Source organism: Muntiacus reevesi, chromosome 6 (assembly GCF_963930625.1).
Source record: "Muntiacus reevesi chromosome 6, mMunRee1.1, whole genome shotgun sequence".
Lineage (NCBI taxonomy): Eukaryota > Metazoa > Chordata > Mammalia > Artiodactyla > Cervidae > Muntiacus > Muntiacus reevesi.
In genome coordinates this window covers 87,971,060-87,989,299 of record NC_089254.1, presented here as the reverse complement: position 1 = coordinate 87,989,299, position 18,240 = coordinate 87,971,060, and the positions used below count along the sequence as shown (strand labels likewise).

The following is an 18,240-nucleotide window of genomic DNA, read 5'->3' as shown; positions in this document are numbered from 1 at the left end:
TTTCTCATTAGGCTAAAAATGGAAATAACTTTTAAATTGGCTTTCAAAGATTATTTCTTTTATGATTTGGTATGAGGTTACTGTATAGTTCACATAAAGTGTTCTTTAAACATGTATGATTTTTCTTCGGGTTTTTTCAGAGAAAAGCTTTTACAAAGCAAAGGATAACTAGGATCTGCTGTATAGAAATTTGCCTATAAATTGTTACATTGGTAACAAGTAAGACATAATGAATTAATTCTTCTCAAAGTGCTAAGGATCTGTCTCTATGGTTTTTATAATTATAAAGAAGTATAAAAGTGTCAGCTTTAGGTAACTTGTCATTGTCCTGATTAATGTAGGTGATTTTTTTTTTTTTTTTGTAAGCAGTGATTAATCTCTGAGTACTGTGGTACTCTCTGAGTTTTATCTTCTTTCTTACTTTAACTGTATTCTTATTACTTGGATGGTTATATCCACCAGTGTTTCAAACTGAGTCAGTGGTTTTCAAACCATGCTTTGTGAAGCCCTAGCAATAAGCAGCAGCTCATGTCCACAGGTAAGAAATGCAAGATAAATAGATAGGCCTCGGGGCTCTCTGACACGCTTTGTCACTGAGATCAGCTCCATTTTTATATGTAAATACCTTGGGGTTTAAACATATTTCATTTTTAAAAAATGGTTCTTTTGCTTTAAAGGAGAATATAAACCTCTGTTCTAACACCTAGAAGTTTTCCTTAAGTTTCAAATATGTAATCTTTATGTATGACTTTTCTCCTTAGACCCTGTGTTGGGCTATTTGATGAAAGGTCTGTGTGAAAAGCCTCTGGCTTCTGCTGCAGCGAAAGCAATTCATAACATTTGCTCTGTTTGCCGAGACCACATGGCTCAGCACTTCAATGGACTCCTGGAGATTGCCCGTTCCCTTGATTCCTTCATGTTGTCTCCAGAAGCTGCTGTGGGCTTGCTCAAAGGTATTTACTTAAGATATTAAGAAAGAATAGTCTCTAAGCCACTTCTGGGGATTATCTTGTGTCAGTTGTATCCCCCTTTTCAGTTGTAGTTTACTCAATGATGAGGAAGGTCACTTTGGGAGGAGAGGATGTTGATTATGTGTGCATGCATTCTTAGAATGTTTTAAGGCTATAGAACTAATTCAGAGTGCTTTATATCATGATCCTAGATTTTGAGTGGGGTTAACATACTGGAACTAAATCATAGTTCCTTTTTGAATTAGAGCATGGCATCCGGTCCCATCACTTCATGGCAAATAGATGGGGAAACAGTGGACACAGTGGCTGACTTTATTTTTCTGGGCTCCAAAATCACTGCAGATGGTGATTGCAGCCGTGAAATTAAAAGACACTTGCTCCTTGGAAGGAAAGTTATGACCAACCTAGACAGCATATTAAAAAGTGGAGACATTACTTTGCCAGTACAGGTCCGTCTAGTCAAAGCTATGGTTTTTCCAGTAGTCATGTATGGATATGAGAGTTGGACTATAAAGAAAGCTGAGTGCCAAAGAATTGATGCTCTTGAACTGTGGTATTGGAGAAGACCCTTGAGAGTTCCTTGGGCTACAAGGAGATCCAACCAGTGCATCCTAAAGGAGATCAGTCCTGAGTTCAGTCCTTCCTTCATTGGAAGGACTGATGTTGAAGCTGACACTTCAATACTTTGGCCACCTGATGCGAAGAGCTGACTCGTTTGAAAAGACCCTGATGCTGGGAAAGATTGAGGGCAGGAGGAGAAGGGGACAACAGAGGATGAGCTGGTTGGATGGCATCATCGACTCAATGGACATGGGTTTGGGTGGACTCCTGAGAGTTGGTGATGGACAGGAAGGCCTGGCATGCTGCGGTTCATGGGGTCGCAAAGAGTCAGACCTGACTGAGCGACTGAACTGAACTGAACTGAACTGAAAGAATAAAAAGGGAAACCAAATAAACATTGCTATACCAAAGAGATAGGTAGAAATTTAAAAGTAGTGTGCCCAGATCAGTCCTGTAGCTCAAAGCCAAGGGTTCTGGTCACTTAATGGTCTTTAACCGTTACTAATCAGTTTACACTGAATGATCGAGAGGTAAACAGCCAGGGTAGTGATGAAACTCAAAATAATAGGAGAATTAGAGATATTAATACTTGGGGAAGAGACTTACAGGAGTGGCTGTTTTTAAATATTTGAAGGATTATTTTATAAAAGAGGGAGCAGATTTATTTTATGAGTAATTGATTATTGACAGTTTACTGGCTTTTAGAAAGAAAATGCTTTCTAACCATGCTTTCTGCAAACAGATTGGTATGTCCTGTCGGGTAGTGAAGTTCTTAGAGCTGGTATATCAAATAAAAGATTGGGTGGTAGGACCTTTGCAGCATCTTTTAAGTTTCTGTGAGTGTCAGACAGCCTTGTCCGGATTGGATGACTGTTAATGTGACAGCTAACTGTTCTTTCTCACTTCTGTGATCAGTTCCCTACCAGCCACTGTAGATATGCATTTTTTAGACAGACTTTCATTTTTGTTGTTTTTTTTCAGAGGCATAGATATTGAGGCATTAAATGAGGTCATATATTTTCTTTACTACTAACTGTGGATATTGCTGCCATCATGTAATTTTCTAGTGAAATTTAACCTTGATGATAGCATGACAACTAACTTGTAATAAAATGTGGTATCCCAGTTGTATTGCTCGTTTCTTCTAGATGGAGAAACCTTTTTAGTAGCATTCTTTTCTGTAGGGATGGATTAAAAGGAAAAATTGTGTTAGATTTTTACCCCCTCTTCTAGTTTTAAGTAAAAAATTTAATTCATCCATGGTTATAGCCTGGTGCACTGGGAGGACCCTGAGGAGTCGGGTGGGGAGGGAGGTGGGAGGGGGGATCGGGATGGGGAATACGTGTAACTATATGGCTGATTCATGCCAATGTATGACAAAACCCACTGAAATGTTGTAAAGTGATTGGCCTCCAACTAATAAAATAATATTTAAAAAAAAAAAAAAAAAAAAGAAAGATCATTCAATATTTTATTCAAATTTGAAGGTTTGAATTGATTACTGTTCTGTTGAATAAAATTTTAGGAGATGAAAAAATAATAGTCAAAGGATATAGCATAATGTGTAATCCTTTGGATGTTGGGGAGATACTTCAGCATTTGGTAGGGATTGTGACACAAGGGAAGCTGGATAGGAAGGATCTGGGCCTTCTGTCCCCACTTTAACCTACCTACCTCTATTTCTTTTTTAATTATTTTATTGGAGTTCCAAGTTAAGATTTTATTTGGGGAAAAGGAGAAAGGGGAGATTTTTGCAACTATTTAAAAGTGAAATAAAGACAAACTTAACTATTACTGTTCTGTCCAAAGCACTCATTTTTACAGATAAAGAAACTGATTCTCAAAAAAAAAAAAAAAAAAAAAAAAAAAGAAACTGATTCTCTGAGATAATGTCTTACCCAGCTCATAGGGTCTGTTATGGTAGAACTAGAGTTAATCTCTCATTTCAACTCATTCTTCCAGTAATAATAACAATAATGTCCCTATTTCTCAGACTTCTCTGATGATAAGAATTGCTTATAGTACTTATCAAAAATAAAGGCTGTCCTTGATCTCTGGGAAGCTTGAGAACAATTGTACTATGCTATATAAACTAGCTTTGGCATTGGCCTTGTTAAGGAGATTTTTAAATTCTTTGAAGGATTGGAAGTGGAGAGACATATTTTAACATCTTTAAACCAGTAGGCTACTGAGGAGAAATAATTTAATATTAACTTCAGTTGTGAATGTCAGTGTGAAAGTCTGTATGGTCTTCCTAAGCCAAATAAAAAAAGCTCAACCATAAATAACAAAATACTATAATTTAAAAACAGTGCTGATCTTTTTGAAAAATAGAACCAGTTAGCCTTTGTAAGCCATATAATGTAGACCAATGAATTACTTCAGTTCGGCTTTTATTTTCTTCATTTGTGTCATCCTTTGTCTTTCAGGGACAGCACTTGTCCTAGCCAGATTACCTTTGGATAAGATTACTGAATGTCTTAGTGAACTATGTTCTGTTCAAGTTTTGGCATTGAAAAAGGTGAGTCTAATTAAGAAGTGAAACAAATATAGTATGTTTATATGATAGAAAGGAAAAGAGAAAATTCTTTTATTTGCAGGTGGTCTTTTAACTGCCTAGAAAAGTCAAGTGAATGAACTGAGACATTATTAAAATTAATAAATTTGTCAAAGTAGCTACATATATGAAATAAGTATTCCCAAATCAATAGATTTTTACTGTATCAGAAATACCATTTAAAACATACAGTAGAGAAAACACCATTCAAGTTAACTTCCAAAACCATAACCTACCATGTTTCCTTGAAGACTATTGCAAAAATTTCACCTCTTCTCAAATTGCATTTATGGTGCAATAGCAATGAACATACCAGTGGTAGTTTTAGGAGAACCTGATGAAATGACTCTAAAGTTTATCTATCATGATGTACTGGTAGAAGTGTCTAAGAAATTTCAGGAAAGAAGAGGAAGCAACTTGCCTTACCTCTTAAAATATAAAGGTATAATAATTTTGAAGTTTTATATTATAAAATTATTATATAAATTTATATTATATAGTATAATACATATAATCTATAATATGAATGTCTATAATATCCTAATCATTGTAAAAGTAAATGGGAAAAAATTAAATGATACTGTTTTCCACTGTACAATGATCATATAGTAAAAGTTAGTATGCAGTCTTGGCCAGGATGCAGTAAGATGGAGGAAAATAGTTTGCTAATATGAATTTAAAAGTTTTTACCATTTTGAGTAACTTTCAGGGATCTGATGTAAGGAAATAGAGATTGGGACAGAGGTTGATATACAGAGACATATGTTGCCATGTTTGCTATAGGTTTGTATATTTAATGACTGGGTGTTAATATCTTTCTGTCTCTTCAGCTGTTGTCTCAGGAGCCCAGCAATGGCATATCCTCAGATCCCACTGTGTTCTTAGATCGCCTTGCAGTCATATTTAGGTAAGAAGGGAAATGCCAGGTTCCTGCTCTGGATTAAAATCTCTGGTGAGACTATTATGTAGAAGTAAGAAAGTGTTTTTTTTCTCAGCTTCTGAGTACCTCCTATAAACTGCACCTGTCAGAAGACTAATTTACTCCTATTACAAGGTGCAAAGGCAAATTCTAAGAATTTATTTTTGGTAAACTTTTGTCAAAAGACTTTAAAATGTAATTAATTCTTTTGGTCTCTGAATCAGTGATGCTCAAACTTTGAAAAGTGAAAGTGTTGGTCCGACTCTTTTGCGACCCCACAGACTGTAGCCCACCAGGCTCCTCTGTCAATGAAATTCTCTAGGCGAGAATACTAGAGTGAGGAGCCATTCCCTTCTCCAGGGGATCTTCCCTACCCAGGGATGAAACCCGGATCTCCCACACTGCAGGCAGATTCTTGAGCCACCAGGGCTGGCCCTCTCAAACTTCAACGTGCATCAGAGTCACCTGTGGTGCTTCAGTTCCCAAGGCAGCAGATTGCTGGGTCCTATTCCCAGAGTGTCTGATGGATTGGATCTTGATAGAACCCAAGAATTTGCAGTTCTTATAAGTTCTCAGGTGCTAGTGCATTGTATTCCAAAGGTCATACTTTCATAATCATTGCTATGTAATAGTGTATGGGTGCAAACAAATAATGAAGTCTCTTCCATGGCCAGGTGAAATTAAACCTTCTTTGATGTTAAGAGGAGCCTAACAATTAAAAAAGCATTAGAGTGACAGTATTCAGAGAGTCATCCTTTCTTAGTTGCATAATATAACTTATGTGTCCTATAGGTGTATCTGGAATATCAATTAATATTTGTATAAAAGCCTATGTGGAAGAAATTGAAACTGAAGTGTTGTTTTAGCTTGTTCTTGTCTACAAGTATCTTTTTCTGAGTTGGTATAATGCTTTTCTTGTATAATTAGGGGAGCCCCTGTTGCATACCATTCTGAGAGCATATTAACAGTCTTATTTCACACTAAATGAAAGAAAATCTGCAAAAGGTGAAATGCCTTAATGTAAAGAAAAATTATATTTTTTTATATTGGACTTCCCTGGTGGCTCAGCAGTAAAGAGTCTGCCTGCAATGCAGGAGACTTGGATTCAGTCCCTGGGTCAAGAAGGGAATGGCTCCTCTCTCCAGTATTCTTGCCTGAGCAATCCCATGGACAGACGAGCCGAGAGGGAGGCAGTCCATGGGGTCTCAAGAGAGTTGGACATGACTGAGCAACTAAACAACTACGACAGCAGATTTTTATTAAGTTGCTCTTGAGCTTTTTAAAATTAAAGAATTGTTTTCCTTTAAAGAGGTTAGTAGTTAATCATAGTTTTTGTTTTTTCCTGCTTTCCTTCAAATTAGTGGATTCTAGAACTAGATAGATAGTTGAATTCAGTGTATTGTGGGTGGGCCCACATTGTGTATCATTGAGTTTAGACTAGAACTGTGGGAAACATCTTTGGTAGACCAGAGTTTCAAAAGCTTTTACCTTTTAACTGGGAATGAAGCAATACTTGAGTTTTCATAGTGGATTCAGACAACTTAAATATATTTATTAATTTGGAAAAAACTACATATTCAGGTTTACAAAAGGAAAAAAATAAAAAGGATAGTTGTAGTGCCCCATACCTACAGCCCATGTACCCCGAGTTGACTATCTGGTTTTCTTTAATCAGTGAGAATGATACTAAATAAACTAACAGGGATTAGGGCTCTGTGTCCTTGATGAAATTGCTCTTCTTTCACTAATTTGGATCATTGTCTTTCCCCAGACACACCAATCCCGTTGTGGAAAATGGACAAACTCATCCGTGCCAAAAAGTCATACAGGAAGTAAGTACTAAACGATGCCTGTGGAATAAGGCTTTCTTCCTTTTTCCTTATAAGACTCTAAATAGGTAACTAAAGTGAGAAGGTACTGTCTTCTAGGTTTGTAGGAAGATTCAGTTTGTTGATACGCATTCAGTATCAGTGAAAAGATGAATAGAACCATCCAACTAAATATTTTTGATTTTAGATTTGGTAAGAAAATAGGCTGTAAGGAAACACAGCGAAAGGCCTAAGTAGGAAGAGAATTAACTGTGTGAATCCTAGAGTTGTTGAGAGGCCTGGTCAGTACTGGCAGAATGTTTTTGACAAAGCTGATTAACCATCATAGGTTCCTCTTTGACAGTACTTCCTTTGTAAAAACTCAGGGTAACATGAGGATCAGAGGGCATGTTTCGAGAAGTGCTTTTTCAGACTTAAGGGGAGAAACACCACTTATCCTTGAGTGTTCATTGGTATCAGATCTCTTCCTTTAACTTGTACTACTTCTTCCCATCCTATATCAGAAGTTCAGAGTTTAGAAAAATAGAGATCTTTGTCTTTTTAGTAAAATTAGTCATGCTAATTATGTTGTAAAGAATTACTGTGCTTCCCTTAAGGCATGGTTATTTTTATTGATGGATAGTGTATTGAACCCCAGCACATATACACACACCCACTGACCAGAATCAGGCCATGTGTGTTGCTGTAAAGAAAGTTTTTCCCCAAATTATGTAAAAGCCAAATCAGTTGTTACCAACTTGGGAGCATTTTTCTCAGCACTTAGTTGTTCATTATTTTCTTCCTTGTGCTCTTTTCACTTTTGACTCAGATATGGCCAATTTTATCTGAGACTCTAAATAAGCACCGTGCTGATAATCGGATTGTAGAGCGTTGTTGCAGGTGCCTCCGTTTTGCTGTTCGCTGTGTAGGCAAAGGATCCGCGGCCCTGCTGCAGCCACTAGTCACACAGGTGAGTTCCCTGTAAGATGGAAAATGTAAAGGATACAGAGTTTTTAAATAGGAGGCTTTAGAACAAAAGCTCTTACTAATGAAATGAAACACTTCAATATTTCTTAAATACAAACTAAAAAATATTTGAAAGATAAGTAGTGCCGTGGTAGGCGTGTTATTTTTATGGCAGATAGCCTGTAATCTGTTCTGTGTAGTGATAGTCTAAATAGCAGCACATCTCAGTGTAAAATTCATAAATGGGAATGACTTTAATGAATCAGCTGTTATGTATTAAGTATTTTATATTAATTTCCTTTCTAAAAATGTGGCAAGTCAAGCTTTGCTGTTTCTGGCCTGAAGAGATTTTCTTCTTTCTTCACTATAGTTAGTTGTTCATATAAGTGTCTTATTTGTCAGGAAATAAATTTGACTCATTCAGTCAACATGATTGGTATGTAATTATGGTGATGTGGCTCATTGTACATGACTCTCGGAGATCATATCATCTAGAATATTCTTTTGAGACACCTATGACTAGTGACTTAATTCACTAAGTAATTTATGTTGGAGTTAACCTAACAGCAGGGCCAGAACTAGATTTAGGCAAGTGAGGTGCCATGACCTAGAATTGATGGAGGCGAGGCAAAGTGCCAATCTTGCATTTGCAGGACTCTGAGCAAGTACCTTCTCAAATTTTGCTCTCATCTGTGAGGAAAGCTACTACAGGGCTTCAGGCTAGACCTCACCCACTCAACCTGAAGTGGCCTTCTCCAACTGGGCAGGGCATCTATTGGACCGACCCTGACAGTGAGTGCCCCTCAAGTTCTTAAGTTTTGCCTCACTCTTAAGGAAGCTCTTATCCTGAACCAGGGTCATCCTGTCGCTGTGTCAGTTGGCAGTTACATGATCATGCTTCCTTAAATTGTAGATTTGATTGAAGTTTGTAAAGGTAAATATGTTAACAGAATTTTTTTAGTGATTTTTTTGCGTTTACTATACCCTGAGTACAACAGTATGTGTTACATTTTGACTGTGTTCAGTTCTGGTCAAGTGTCTTCTTCAGTGCAATACATTATGGGTCCAATACAATGTGGTTTAATATCCCTTTGCTATTAGAGGATACGCCCATGACTTCTGGGCTTCCCTGGTGGTTCATATGGTAAAGAATCTACCTGCAGTGCCGGAGACCTGGGTTCAATCCCTGGGTTGGGAAGATCCCCTGGAGAAGTGAGTGGCTACCCACACCAGTATTCTTCCTGGAGAATCCCATGAACTGAGGATCCTGGCAGGCTACAGTCTTTGGGGTCACAGTCAAACAGGACTGAGCGACTAACACTTTCACTCATGATTTTTATATTACTCTCTTATTCCAATAGCATAGGGTAGCATCTTATATAGAAAGTATGTTAAAAAATCTGTGCACATGACAAAAAAGTACAAATTCGAGGTCACTAAACTCCAGCCTGTGGGCCTGCCACTTGTTTTTTGTAAATAAAGTTTTACTGATAGTCATGCTTAATCATTTAAGTATTGTTTATTGGCCATTTTTGTGTTTCAGTGGCAAAGTTAAGTGATCAAAAGATTGTAAAGCCAGTAGAGCCTAAAACCCTTTGCTGTCTGGCCCATAACTTATTCATTAAGTACAGCATACAATTTTGAGTATACAACACTAAACAGATTCATAGCTTCCATCTTGTGTTCTTTTCATGCCATATGCTGATAAGAGCCAATTACTGGACCCTTCCACCCCACCAAGATCAAAGAATTGAATTTATGTAATAAGATCAAAACATGTGTGTTAGGATGGCTTTTTTTTTGTTGATTTTTTTGCTGCACTGCTTAACTTGCAAGATCTTAGTTCCCCGACCAGGTATTGGACTCCTGGCCCCAACAGTGAATGCACTGATTCCTAACCACTGGATGACCAGGGAATTCCCATGTGATGGCATTTTGAATAGATGAATGTACAGTGGCCTAATTTTTGGAGGATAGCAGGGTAAAAATTCTAAACAAATAGTTTAAATACTTTTATTGTATTAAAATTTTTATTGTCCAGAGATCTAGATATCTTGATTAGAAACACTGTTTTTTACCCAAAAGATTAAATAAAGGAGTTTAGAAACCAATTTAAACAATGCCTTCTGTCTCCTCTAAAATGAGGGGCATTTGATACTTTGTTCCTGCTGTGGTAGTTTTTGTTTTTGTTTAGGGATACTTTATTAGGGCATTGCAAATATAACAGAAGCCTTGGATAATAATTTAGGAATAGTTCCAGTGTGTAGTATTATACAACTCATCTACAGCATTGTTTTGAAAAGATGAAAGGTCGAAGGCTTGAAAGAACTCTAAATAGAGTACTTAAAAATTATTGAGCCCTATGTTTTAGAAAATGTTGCCAACAAGCTTTATTATGTTGTCTTAAAGAGAAGAGACCAATCTATCTCAGAATTTCTTCCCTCAGACAGCTATTTAAGCTGATACTCTTTGAGGGATGAATAGTTGAACTAATTGGTTTTTCCCTTGGCAGATGGTAAATGTTTACCAGGTACATCAGCATTCCTGTTTCCTGTACCTTGGTAGTATCCTTGTGGATGAATATGGCATGGAAGAGGGCTGTCGGCAGGGACTACTAGACATGCTCCAGGTGTGTTCTCTTGGAGGGTCTGAAGGCCTAGCAGTGTGTTCTTCACCATGTCTTTAATTCTGTTGCTTCTTCAGGTTTCCTTCTCAGGCATAATGATTTCCTAATATGGAGGTAGATCTTCCTAGATATTCTGTGGACAGGCCTGCTTGGGAGAAAGAGAGATTGACTACACAAATGCTGGTCATTACAGTTATTGCTGTCTAATTTATGCTCTCCAGAGACAAGAGTTTTTGGGAAGGTGGGAAGATGGGCAAGTGGATTTGAAATAAAGGATCTCTTAGCTCAAGCATGATTGTATTTTTAATTTCTTGCCTGAACAGCCAGTGAACTAGTTTACTTAGCAGGGATGGTCTCGCCTTAGGGTAAATAGCAGGCATTGTAAAAGGCTTCTTATATATTGCTTTTACCCTCTCCTAGTCAAAGAGGGGAAAATATATTAGGGAGTTAAATCATGGTGCTCCTTTTCCCAAGATGTCTTTCCCTTTAAAATTGACATTTCATAATTATTATTATTAAAATGTCAGCTACTCCCTTAGTTGACCAGATCATATCTAGTACATGCAGAGTTGTCACTTTCAGAAACTTCTAAAACTTTGAGATGACATCTATCCAATTTCATCAACAGTCTGTACCCTAAACCCTTTCTGAAATGTAGACCTCATATGTGAAGACTTTATGTCAACTGAGAAGGATTTTTGTCTTCCCTTTTTTGATCTGAATCTCATCACAGTCTTTTTCTTACCTGTGCTTTACCTCTTTGTTCTCTGTGTATATTGTGATATTTAGCAAGTCTGAATCCCATGGCATTTATTTACAAGCATTCATTTCAAAATCACTTCTGTTTTAGGCACTGTGCATCCCTACCTTTCAGCTCTTAGAACAGCAGAATGGACTCCAGAATCACCCTGACACAGTGGATGACCTATTCAGGCTAGCCACGAGGTCAGTCCTTCTGAAAATCAACTTTTTTTCTTACTGGTCATCCTCATCATTGCTTGGTTTTGTCACCTAACATTTACCTGTTTCCTTCTCTGTAAAATTAGGTAAGAGAAGTAGGTAGAGTAATTCTTCGTAATCCAAAGTTAAGTTGAGAACCAGAATATTCCCATAAATGAAGAAGAGTTGGATAAGCACAAGGGGAAATAACTGAGCTCCTTTCATAAAGGAGGGAACACACCCAAGACAACAAAAATGAGTTTTGCAAGAACATTTGACTAGACAGTCTCTAGAATCCTGTGTAGTTTTAATGTTTTGCGCTACTATGATGTCATGCTTGGCTTCAACTTTTTCCTTGAGGAGCTTAGCATCCTTAAGATATAATCATATCTCAGAATAAAAATTTTTTAGACTTTTAAAGTACTTTAAAAATTATCTGGTACTGTACTTCCCATCTCTGCTCCTAGCCTGCCACCCCATTTGTTCTTAAATTCCTTTTACTAGTATCACTGATGTTTGTATTCATTCTTAGTCCCTAGCTCAGGAATTTGATACAAATCAGTTGGTAATGAACACTTCTTTTGGTTAGTTTTTGGACAAGTTAGAAAACCCTTTTAATTTTATTTATTTATTTTTTGAGTTGGTATGAGAAAACTGTTGGGTGGGCTGTCAACCTGTTTTCCTGGTGTGTTTCTTAAAAAATAAATCTCAAGAGATTCTCTTTGCACAAATGATTGCCTTGGTGAAATAAATTTAGAATGTTATTTTACTTTCTCTTGGAGATTTTCTATGAACATTAAAGGATCTGAGAAAATTGGGAAGTATAGAGTTCCCATATATCCTTACCTTCCCCCCTCCTTCCCTCACAGCCTACCTTGCCATCAGCATCCCCCACTAGAGTGGCCCATTTATTAAAATTAATGAACTTCCATTGACACATCATTTTAAAAATATTTACTTTACATTAGGATTCTGTCTTGGTGGTGGTCTTCCTATTGTTGTTTAGTTGCTAAGTCCTGCCTGACTGTTTGCAACCCCATGGACCATAGCCCACCAGTGTCCTCTGTCCATGGGATTTTCCAAGCAAGAATACTGGAGTGGGTTGCCATTCCCTTCTCCAGGGGATCTTTCCAACCCAGGGATCAAATCTGTGTCTCCTACATTGCAGGCCAATTCTTTACCACTGAACCACCAAGGAAACCAAGGTCTTTCTATGGGTTTGGACAAATGTATGACATATACCCACCATTACAGTATCATAGAGAATAGTATTGTCAGTATTCCCTGTGTTTTACCTATTCATGTTCCTACCCTCCACTCCCTCAATCCCTAACAATCACTGATCTTTTTACTATCTCCATAGTTTTGCTTTTTACCATGGATATATTTTTATAGCCTAATTTTGTAATTTTTACCTTGCCTATCTTTCCATACCAGGTTTATTCAGCGTAGCCCTGTTACCTTGCTGAGGAGCCAAGTTGTCATCCCTATCTTACAGTGGGCCATTGCCTCTACTACCCTGGACCACCGGGATGCCAACTGTAGTGTCATGAGGTTCCTCCGAGACCTCATCCATACAGGGGTAGCCAATGATGTAAGTATAAACAGTGTATTAAATAGTTTTTCTACTTGTAGCTCATTATCACCTCATATATCATTCCTTAGGGAAAAAGAAGCATCTCATTTGATCTGTGTTGGTAGGTATATTCCATAGTGAATCATTCACTAACCAAAATATCAACTAGTAGATTTAAGACAACCTATAGTACGTGTTGTAAGCTGTATCAACTAGTCTAAACTATCTCTACTTTCAAGCCATTTAGTGTCTAATTGAAGAGAGAAATAGAGTTGTAAAGAACTAAACAATAGCAGTAAGGCAATATTTGATTGTCAGATAAGTGATAAAAGTTGTGATTGCTGTGAGATCAGAGGAGGGAAAACTCTTTGGAAAAAGTAGGTTGGGATAACTTTCTGGACGAGGAGGGACCACAGTGGAGCCTTTCGGATGGACTGGAAGAAAATCTAAATGGGTATATAAATCATAATCAGAGAAAGGACTAAGTTTGTTAATAGATACTTCAGAGACCTTTTTGGCTGGAGGTAAAGCGGTTCACGAAATTTTCAAACGTAGGTTTGACTAGATGTGGAGTGGCATTGAAAGTAAGGGAGAGCAGAAACAGTATGTGATAGACTAATTGAAGAGTTTTGACAGTAAAAAGAGAGGAAAAAGAAGACAATAGCTAGAACTAAAAGGCATTTTAAAAGGTTTTTTCCAACATATTAGAAATATGTATATTCAAAGACTAAAAAGGAAGAAAATAAGTAAAGATTAAAAAAAAAAATCTTGTTGTTTTTGTGGCCACACACAGCATGTGGGATATTTGTTCTTTGCCAAGGATCAAACCCAAACCCCTTGCAATGGAAGTGCAGGATCTTAACCATGGATCCCCAGGGAAGTTCCTAAGTAAGATTTCTTTGATAGAGAATATTAGATGTTTGATAGAAGTCTTCTTTTTTCAGTTGCTTTTTATTTTTTTCATTTTTTAATTTTTTTAAATCAAAGTTTATTTTTTTCCCTTTATTTTTGCTTATTAAACTGAATGAAAAGTTGCATTGTCCTAAGTTTTTCAACATGGAAACTTTCAAAACTACATTGTGAATTATGAGTGCTTCCATTCCAAGCATGAGAAAAAAGTATACTAGCTTTTTAGAAATATCTTTAGCCCATAAGCAATATATCTAAAGAGCCATCAATTGAAGGAATAAAGAACTTTTATAAACAAAAATGTTTCCTTACTCTGTGTGTGCATGCTCAGTCATGTCCAATCCCTTGCGACCCCATAGATTGTAGCCCACCAGGCTCCTCTGTTCATGGGATTTTCCAGGCAAGAAGACTGGAATAGGTTGCCATTTCCTCCTCCATTCAGTTGCTTTTTAGAAAAGGAGATAGGAATACTTTATTTTTTACCAGAATAAAAGGTTAAAAGGATCACTACCCTTAATCTCTAACCATTATTTCTCTTCTGTGTTCTATTCATGAAAAACCTAAGGCTTAGGGTTAGTCTCAACTGAAACCCTTACCCACTTCCTTGAAACTAAATTCTTTTTTTTTTTTGAAACTAAATTCTTAATATTTTCTTGCTAGTGACAGACAGTGCACCTTGTGAGTCCAGCTATTATATATACTTTCTTTTCTGAGAAAGAAAACTACTAAAAGGAAAGAGTACTTGCTCTTCGGAAAGTTGAAATTAGCACTTTCCTGTTGTTCCTGTTTTCTTACAGCATGAAGAAGACTTTGAATTACGGAAAGAACTAATTGGACAGGTGATGAACCAACTTGGACAGCAGCTTGTAAGCCAGCTACTTCACACATGCTGCTTCTGCCTCCCCCCGTATACCCTACCCGATGTGGCTGAAGTGCTCTGGGAGATCATGCAGGTTGACAGACCGGTAAGATTGTTTTCTTTTTTTTTTTTTGGTAAGATTGTTTTCATAAGGAACCCACTTTCAGTCCTGGACAGTTTCTTGAGAGGCTGACTCTAACTTTGAAACTAGTCCTATTGTATGCTCTTGTAACATAATTTAGGTACATTGCTAAGTTTAGTTGTTAAATGAAGGAGCCAGTAGAAAGATTCTAGAGAATATGTTTGTGTCATTGTAAGAATCTAATACAGTAGTATTTTTGTTTTTCTAAAAAGTACTCTTTGAGCCCTTGTGGACTGACAAGTTTATTCCAAACATCATTGATAAGAGAAATAAAATTTCTGTACTCTTACTTTTTAATAAATATACTTGGTTTCTAGGTAACAAAAACCTTATTATGTACATTTAACTTTACAAAAAATGTTGGATTTGTAAGCCTTGTTATCTCTTATCTTTCTGATCATGACCTTTCTAATAGGCCTTAATATGATATGTCTTTATAGTTTGAATTTGCATTCCCATTATGATTGGTGACACTGAGCATTTTTTGTGTATCTGTTGGCCTTTCGTGTATCTTCTTTCAAGAAACATTTGTTGAAGTCCTTTGCCCATTTTTTAACTGGGTTATTTGGTTTTTTACTAGACTGCTATGGGTTGGTTTTTTTTTGTATATTTTAGATACTAACCTCTTACCAGGTATATGGCTTACAAATATATATCTTCTCCCACTCCTTAGATTTTCTTTTTACTTTGTTGATGGTTTCTGTGCAGAAGCTTTTAAGTTTGATGTAGTTTCCTGTGTTTATTTTGCTACTTGTGCTTTAGGTGTCATTGCCAAAAAATCATTACCAAGACCTATGTCACAGTACTTTAGGCCTTTGTATTCTTCAAGGAGTTTCATGATTTCAGGTCTGTGTTTAGTCTTTAACCTGTTTTGAGTTACTTTTTGTGAGTGGTGAAAGGTAAGAGTGTAGTTTCTTTGTTTTACATGCAAATATTCAACTATTCCAGCATTGTTTATTGAGAAGGCTGTCTTTCCTACATTGGATATTCTCATCTCCTTTGTCCTATATTAGTTGACAGTATACAATTTAGTTTCTTATTGTTTTTTTTTTTTTAATGGGGGATACTGTGGTTAAGGGTCATTTTGGAATGCCAAAATGTTGTCAATTAAGAGTTTGTTCTTCTGTTTGCCTCTGCTTGTTTCTGTCTGAGTGGTGTGTTGTCTTCCTTAGAGGCAACACTTGGAGAATTCTGTGGTACTTTTAAGCATTTATAGTGGAATATTACTTTTGGTCTAGTCTGTTGTGATCATGTGCTTAGTCACTCAGTCTGTGTCCAACTCTTTGCAACTCTATGGACTGTAACCCACAGGTCTGTGTCCATGGGATTTTCCAGGCAGGAATACTGGAGTGGGTTGCTATTTCCTTCTCCAGGGGGTCTTCCTGACGCAAGGGCTCGAACCCACATCTCTGTGTCTCCTGCATTGGCAGGCAGATTCTTGTCCACCGTGCTACCTAGGAAATCCCATTGTGATCCTAAATTAACATAGTGGAAAAACACATAATGTAAAAAATTTAGGTATAAAAAAGTTCTTCTACAGCTAAAAACTATAACCAAAGCATACATCTTACTTAAAGACATGAAGAAAAATTAGAGCCAAAAGAGAAAACAAAAAGAGCAACAAGAAAGAATTTTCTTAACCCAAAGACTAGGCAGTTATCACAAAGGAACTGACTGGATGTTGACTTCTACTGAGAGAAATGACCTTAAAATCCTTAAGATTCTGGATTCATATTTGTATATACACTTTTTTAAATGTTTACTTGTTATACTTTTTGACCCTGCTCTTTTTAGTACGTGAACTTTTTCTTTGGGTTGCCCTTGATCTCTAAGCTCAAGAGATTTTTGGCAGCAGTCTAATTTTTTAAATATTGCATAAGTTTAATGATAGAAACAGAATAATAACTTCATACAGAAGAGACTTTACTTCCAAGGTAGAAGGGCTCCATCTGAAATGATGTCTGCTACCCCCTTGAAGGGAGTCTGGGCATGCCTTTGTAGGCTGTTCCAACGCTCAGTAGGTTGGAAGGCCAAAAATAGTACTTCTGTTAACTCCTTTATTTACTTGCAAGTCTGGAGCGCTAATGCTACTAAGGAAAGCTTGTGGGTTTTTGTTATTACCTGTAGGGTCTCAATTGAGTAAGTCCTGCCTCCTTTTAAAATGCTTATCCTTCTTCTCTGTACAGACTTTTTGTCGATGGTTAGAGAATTCTTTGAAAGGTTTGCCAAAGGAGACAACAGGGGGAGCTGTCACAGTGACACACAAACAACTTACAGATTTCCACAAACAAGTCACTAGGTGAGTGATAAACAGCAGCTGGCGTATGTAGAAAGAATATCTTTGTTTCTTACATCATCTTAGTTACAAATATACCCAGGAATATTTTTGTGTGTATACCTTTATAAATTAAAATTTTGTGTCTTCTTAACTCTTGAATTGCACAAATTAGTGTTGGAAACCAATCTGGGGGGAAATATCACCATGCTGTACGTGTGTGCCTGTTTTATTGTTCATATGAATCAAACATATCCTAATAGGTAAGTGGAAGCATTATGTCTTCCAACAGAACAACAGTGCCTTGAACAGCTCACTATCCTTCAGGAAATCTGTATCTTTTTAAAGTCCTTCCCAGTTCTTATCCAAGGGTCAAGAATGCAGGTGTCTGACTAGGTGAAGCAGTGGTTGTAAAATATTATGGAGTGATGCAGACTGATTGGGAAATTTTGCCATGCCTAATTTAGAAGATAAGCGAATTCTAATTCAATGCAGACCAAACAAAACCTCTCTCTGGGATACATTAGTCCCATAGAGCCACTTGCTTACAGCCTAGTTAATATGTTAAGTATACATGTATGGGTTTGTTGGGTTGTTTTTTTTTTCTTACTGTAAATGTAATAAACATTTTAAATATAGGTACATAGTCTTCCTAATTACAGTTTTATAGCTGTAAGATATTGATTGATTTCCTTACAGTGCCTCTATTAATTTTCTTTTTTTAGTATTATGAGTAATATTGGATGTCTAGCCCTTAGCTTCTTTTGACTATTTGCCTTAAGAAACAATCACTGACTCAAAATTATGTGATTTTCATGGTTCTTGATAGTATTAACAACAGCAACTTAAATTGGATTTTGTAACTGGATTGGATTTTGACTAAATTTTTTTAGGCAGTGCTTATATTCATATAGTGTAATGATTTTAGGTCCAAAAATGAGTTATTGCAGTGAGGTTGGTAATAGTGGAAAAGAAGAAGGAAAAAAATACATGTGATGATACAGAGAAATATATAAGATATAAAGGGGGAAAAAACATCGTATAATCCAACTTGCACTTAAGATTTTTTTTATTTAAACTTTTGATAAAATACACACAAAATTTACTGTCCTAACTATTTTTTTAAACCATT

General features: G+C 36.7%; 1 protein-coding gene across 1 annotated transcript in view; it reads left to right on the top strand.

The window, feature by feature from the left end:
- The window catches only part of TNPO3 (transportin 3), an 83,026-nt gene that overhangs the window by 56,872 nt on the left and 7,914 nt on the right, over positions 1–18,240 (top strand). Inside the window, exons 11-20 of the mRNA XM_065938491.1 lie at positions 762–953; positions 3,962–4,053; positions 4,920–4,996; positions 6,780–6,840; positions 7,646–7,786; positions 10,295–10,411; positions 11,259–11,353; positions 12,785–12,941; positions 14,630–14,797; positions 17,020–17,132. Of these exons, the coding sequence (XP_065794563.1) occupies positions 762–953; positions 3,962–4,053; positions 4,920–4,996; positions 6,780–6,840; positions 7,646–7,786; positions 10,295–10,411; positions 11,259–11,353; positions 12,785–12,941; positions 14,630–14,797; positions 17,020–17,132 (1,213 nt within the window). The remainder of the gene's footprint in view (positions 1–761; positions 954–3,961; positions 4,054–4,919; positions 4,997–6,779; positions 6,841–7,645; positions 7,787–10,294; positions 10,412–11,258; positions 11,354–12,784; positions 12,942–14,629; positions 14,798–17,019; positions 17,133–18,240) is intronic.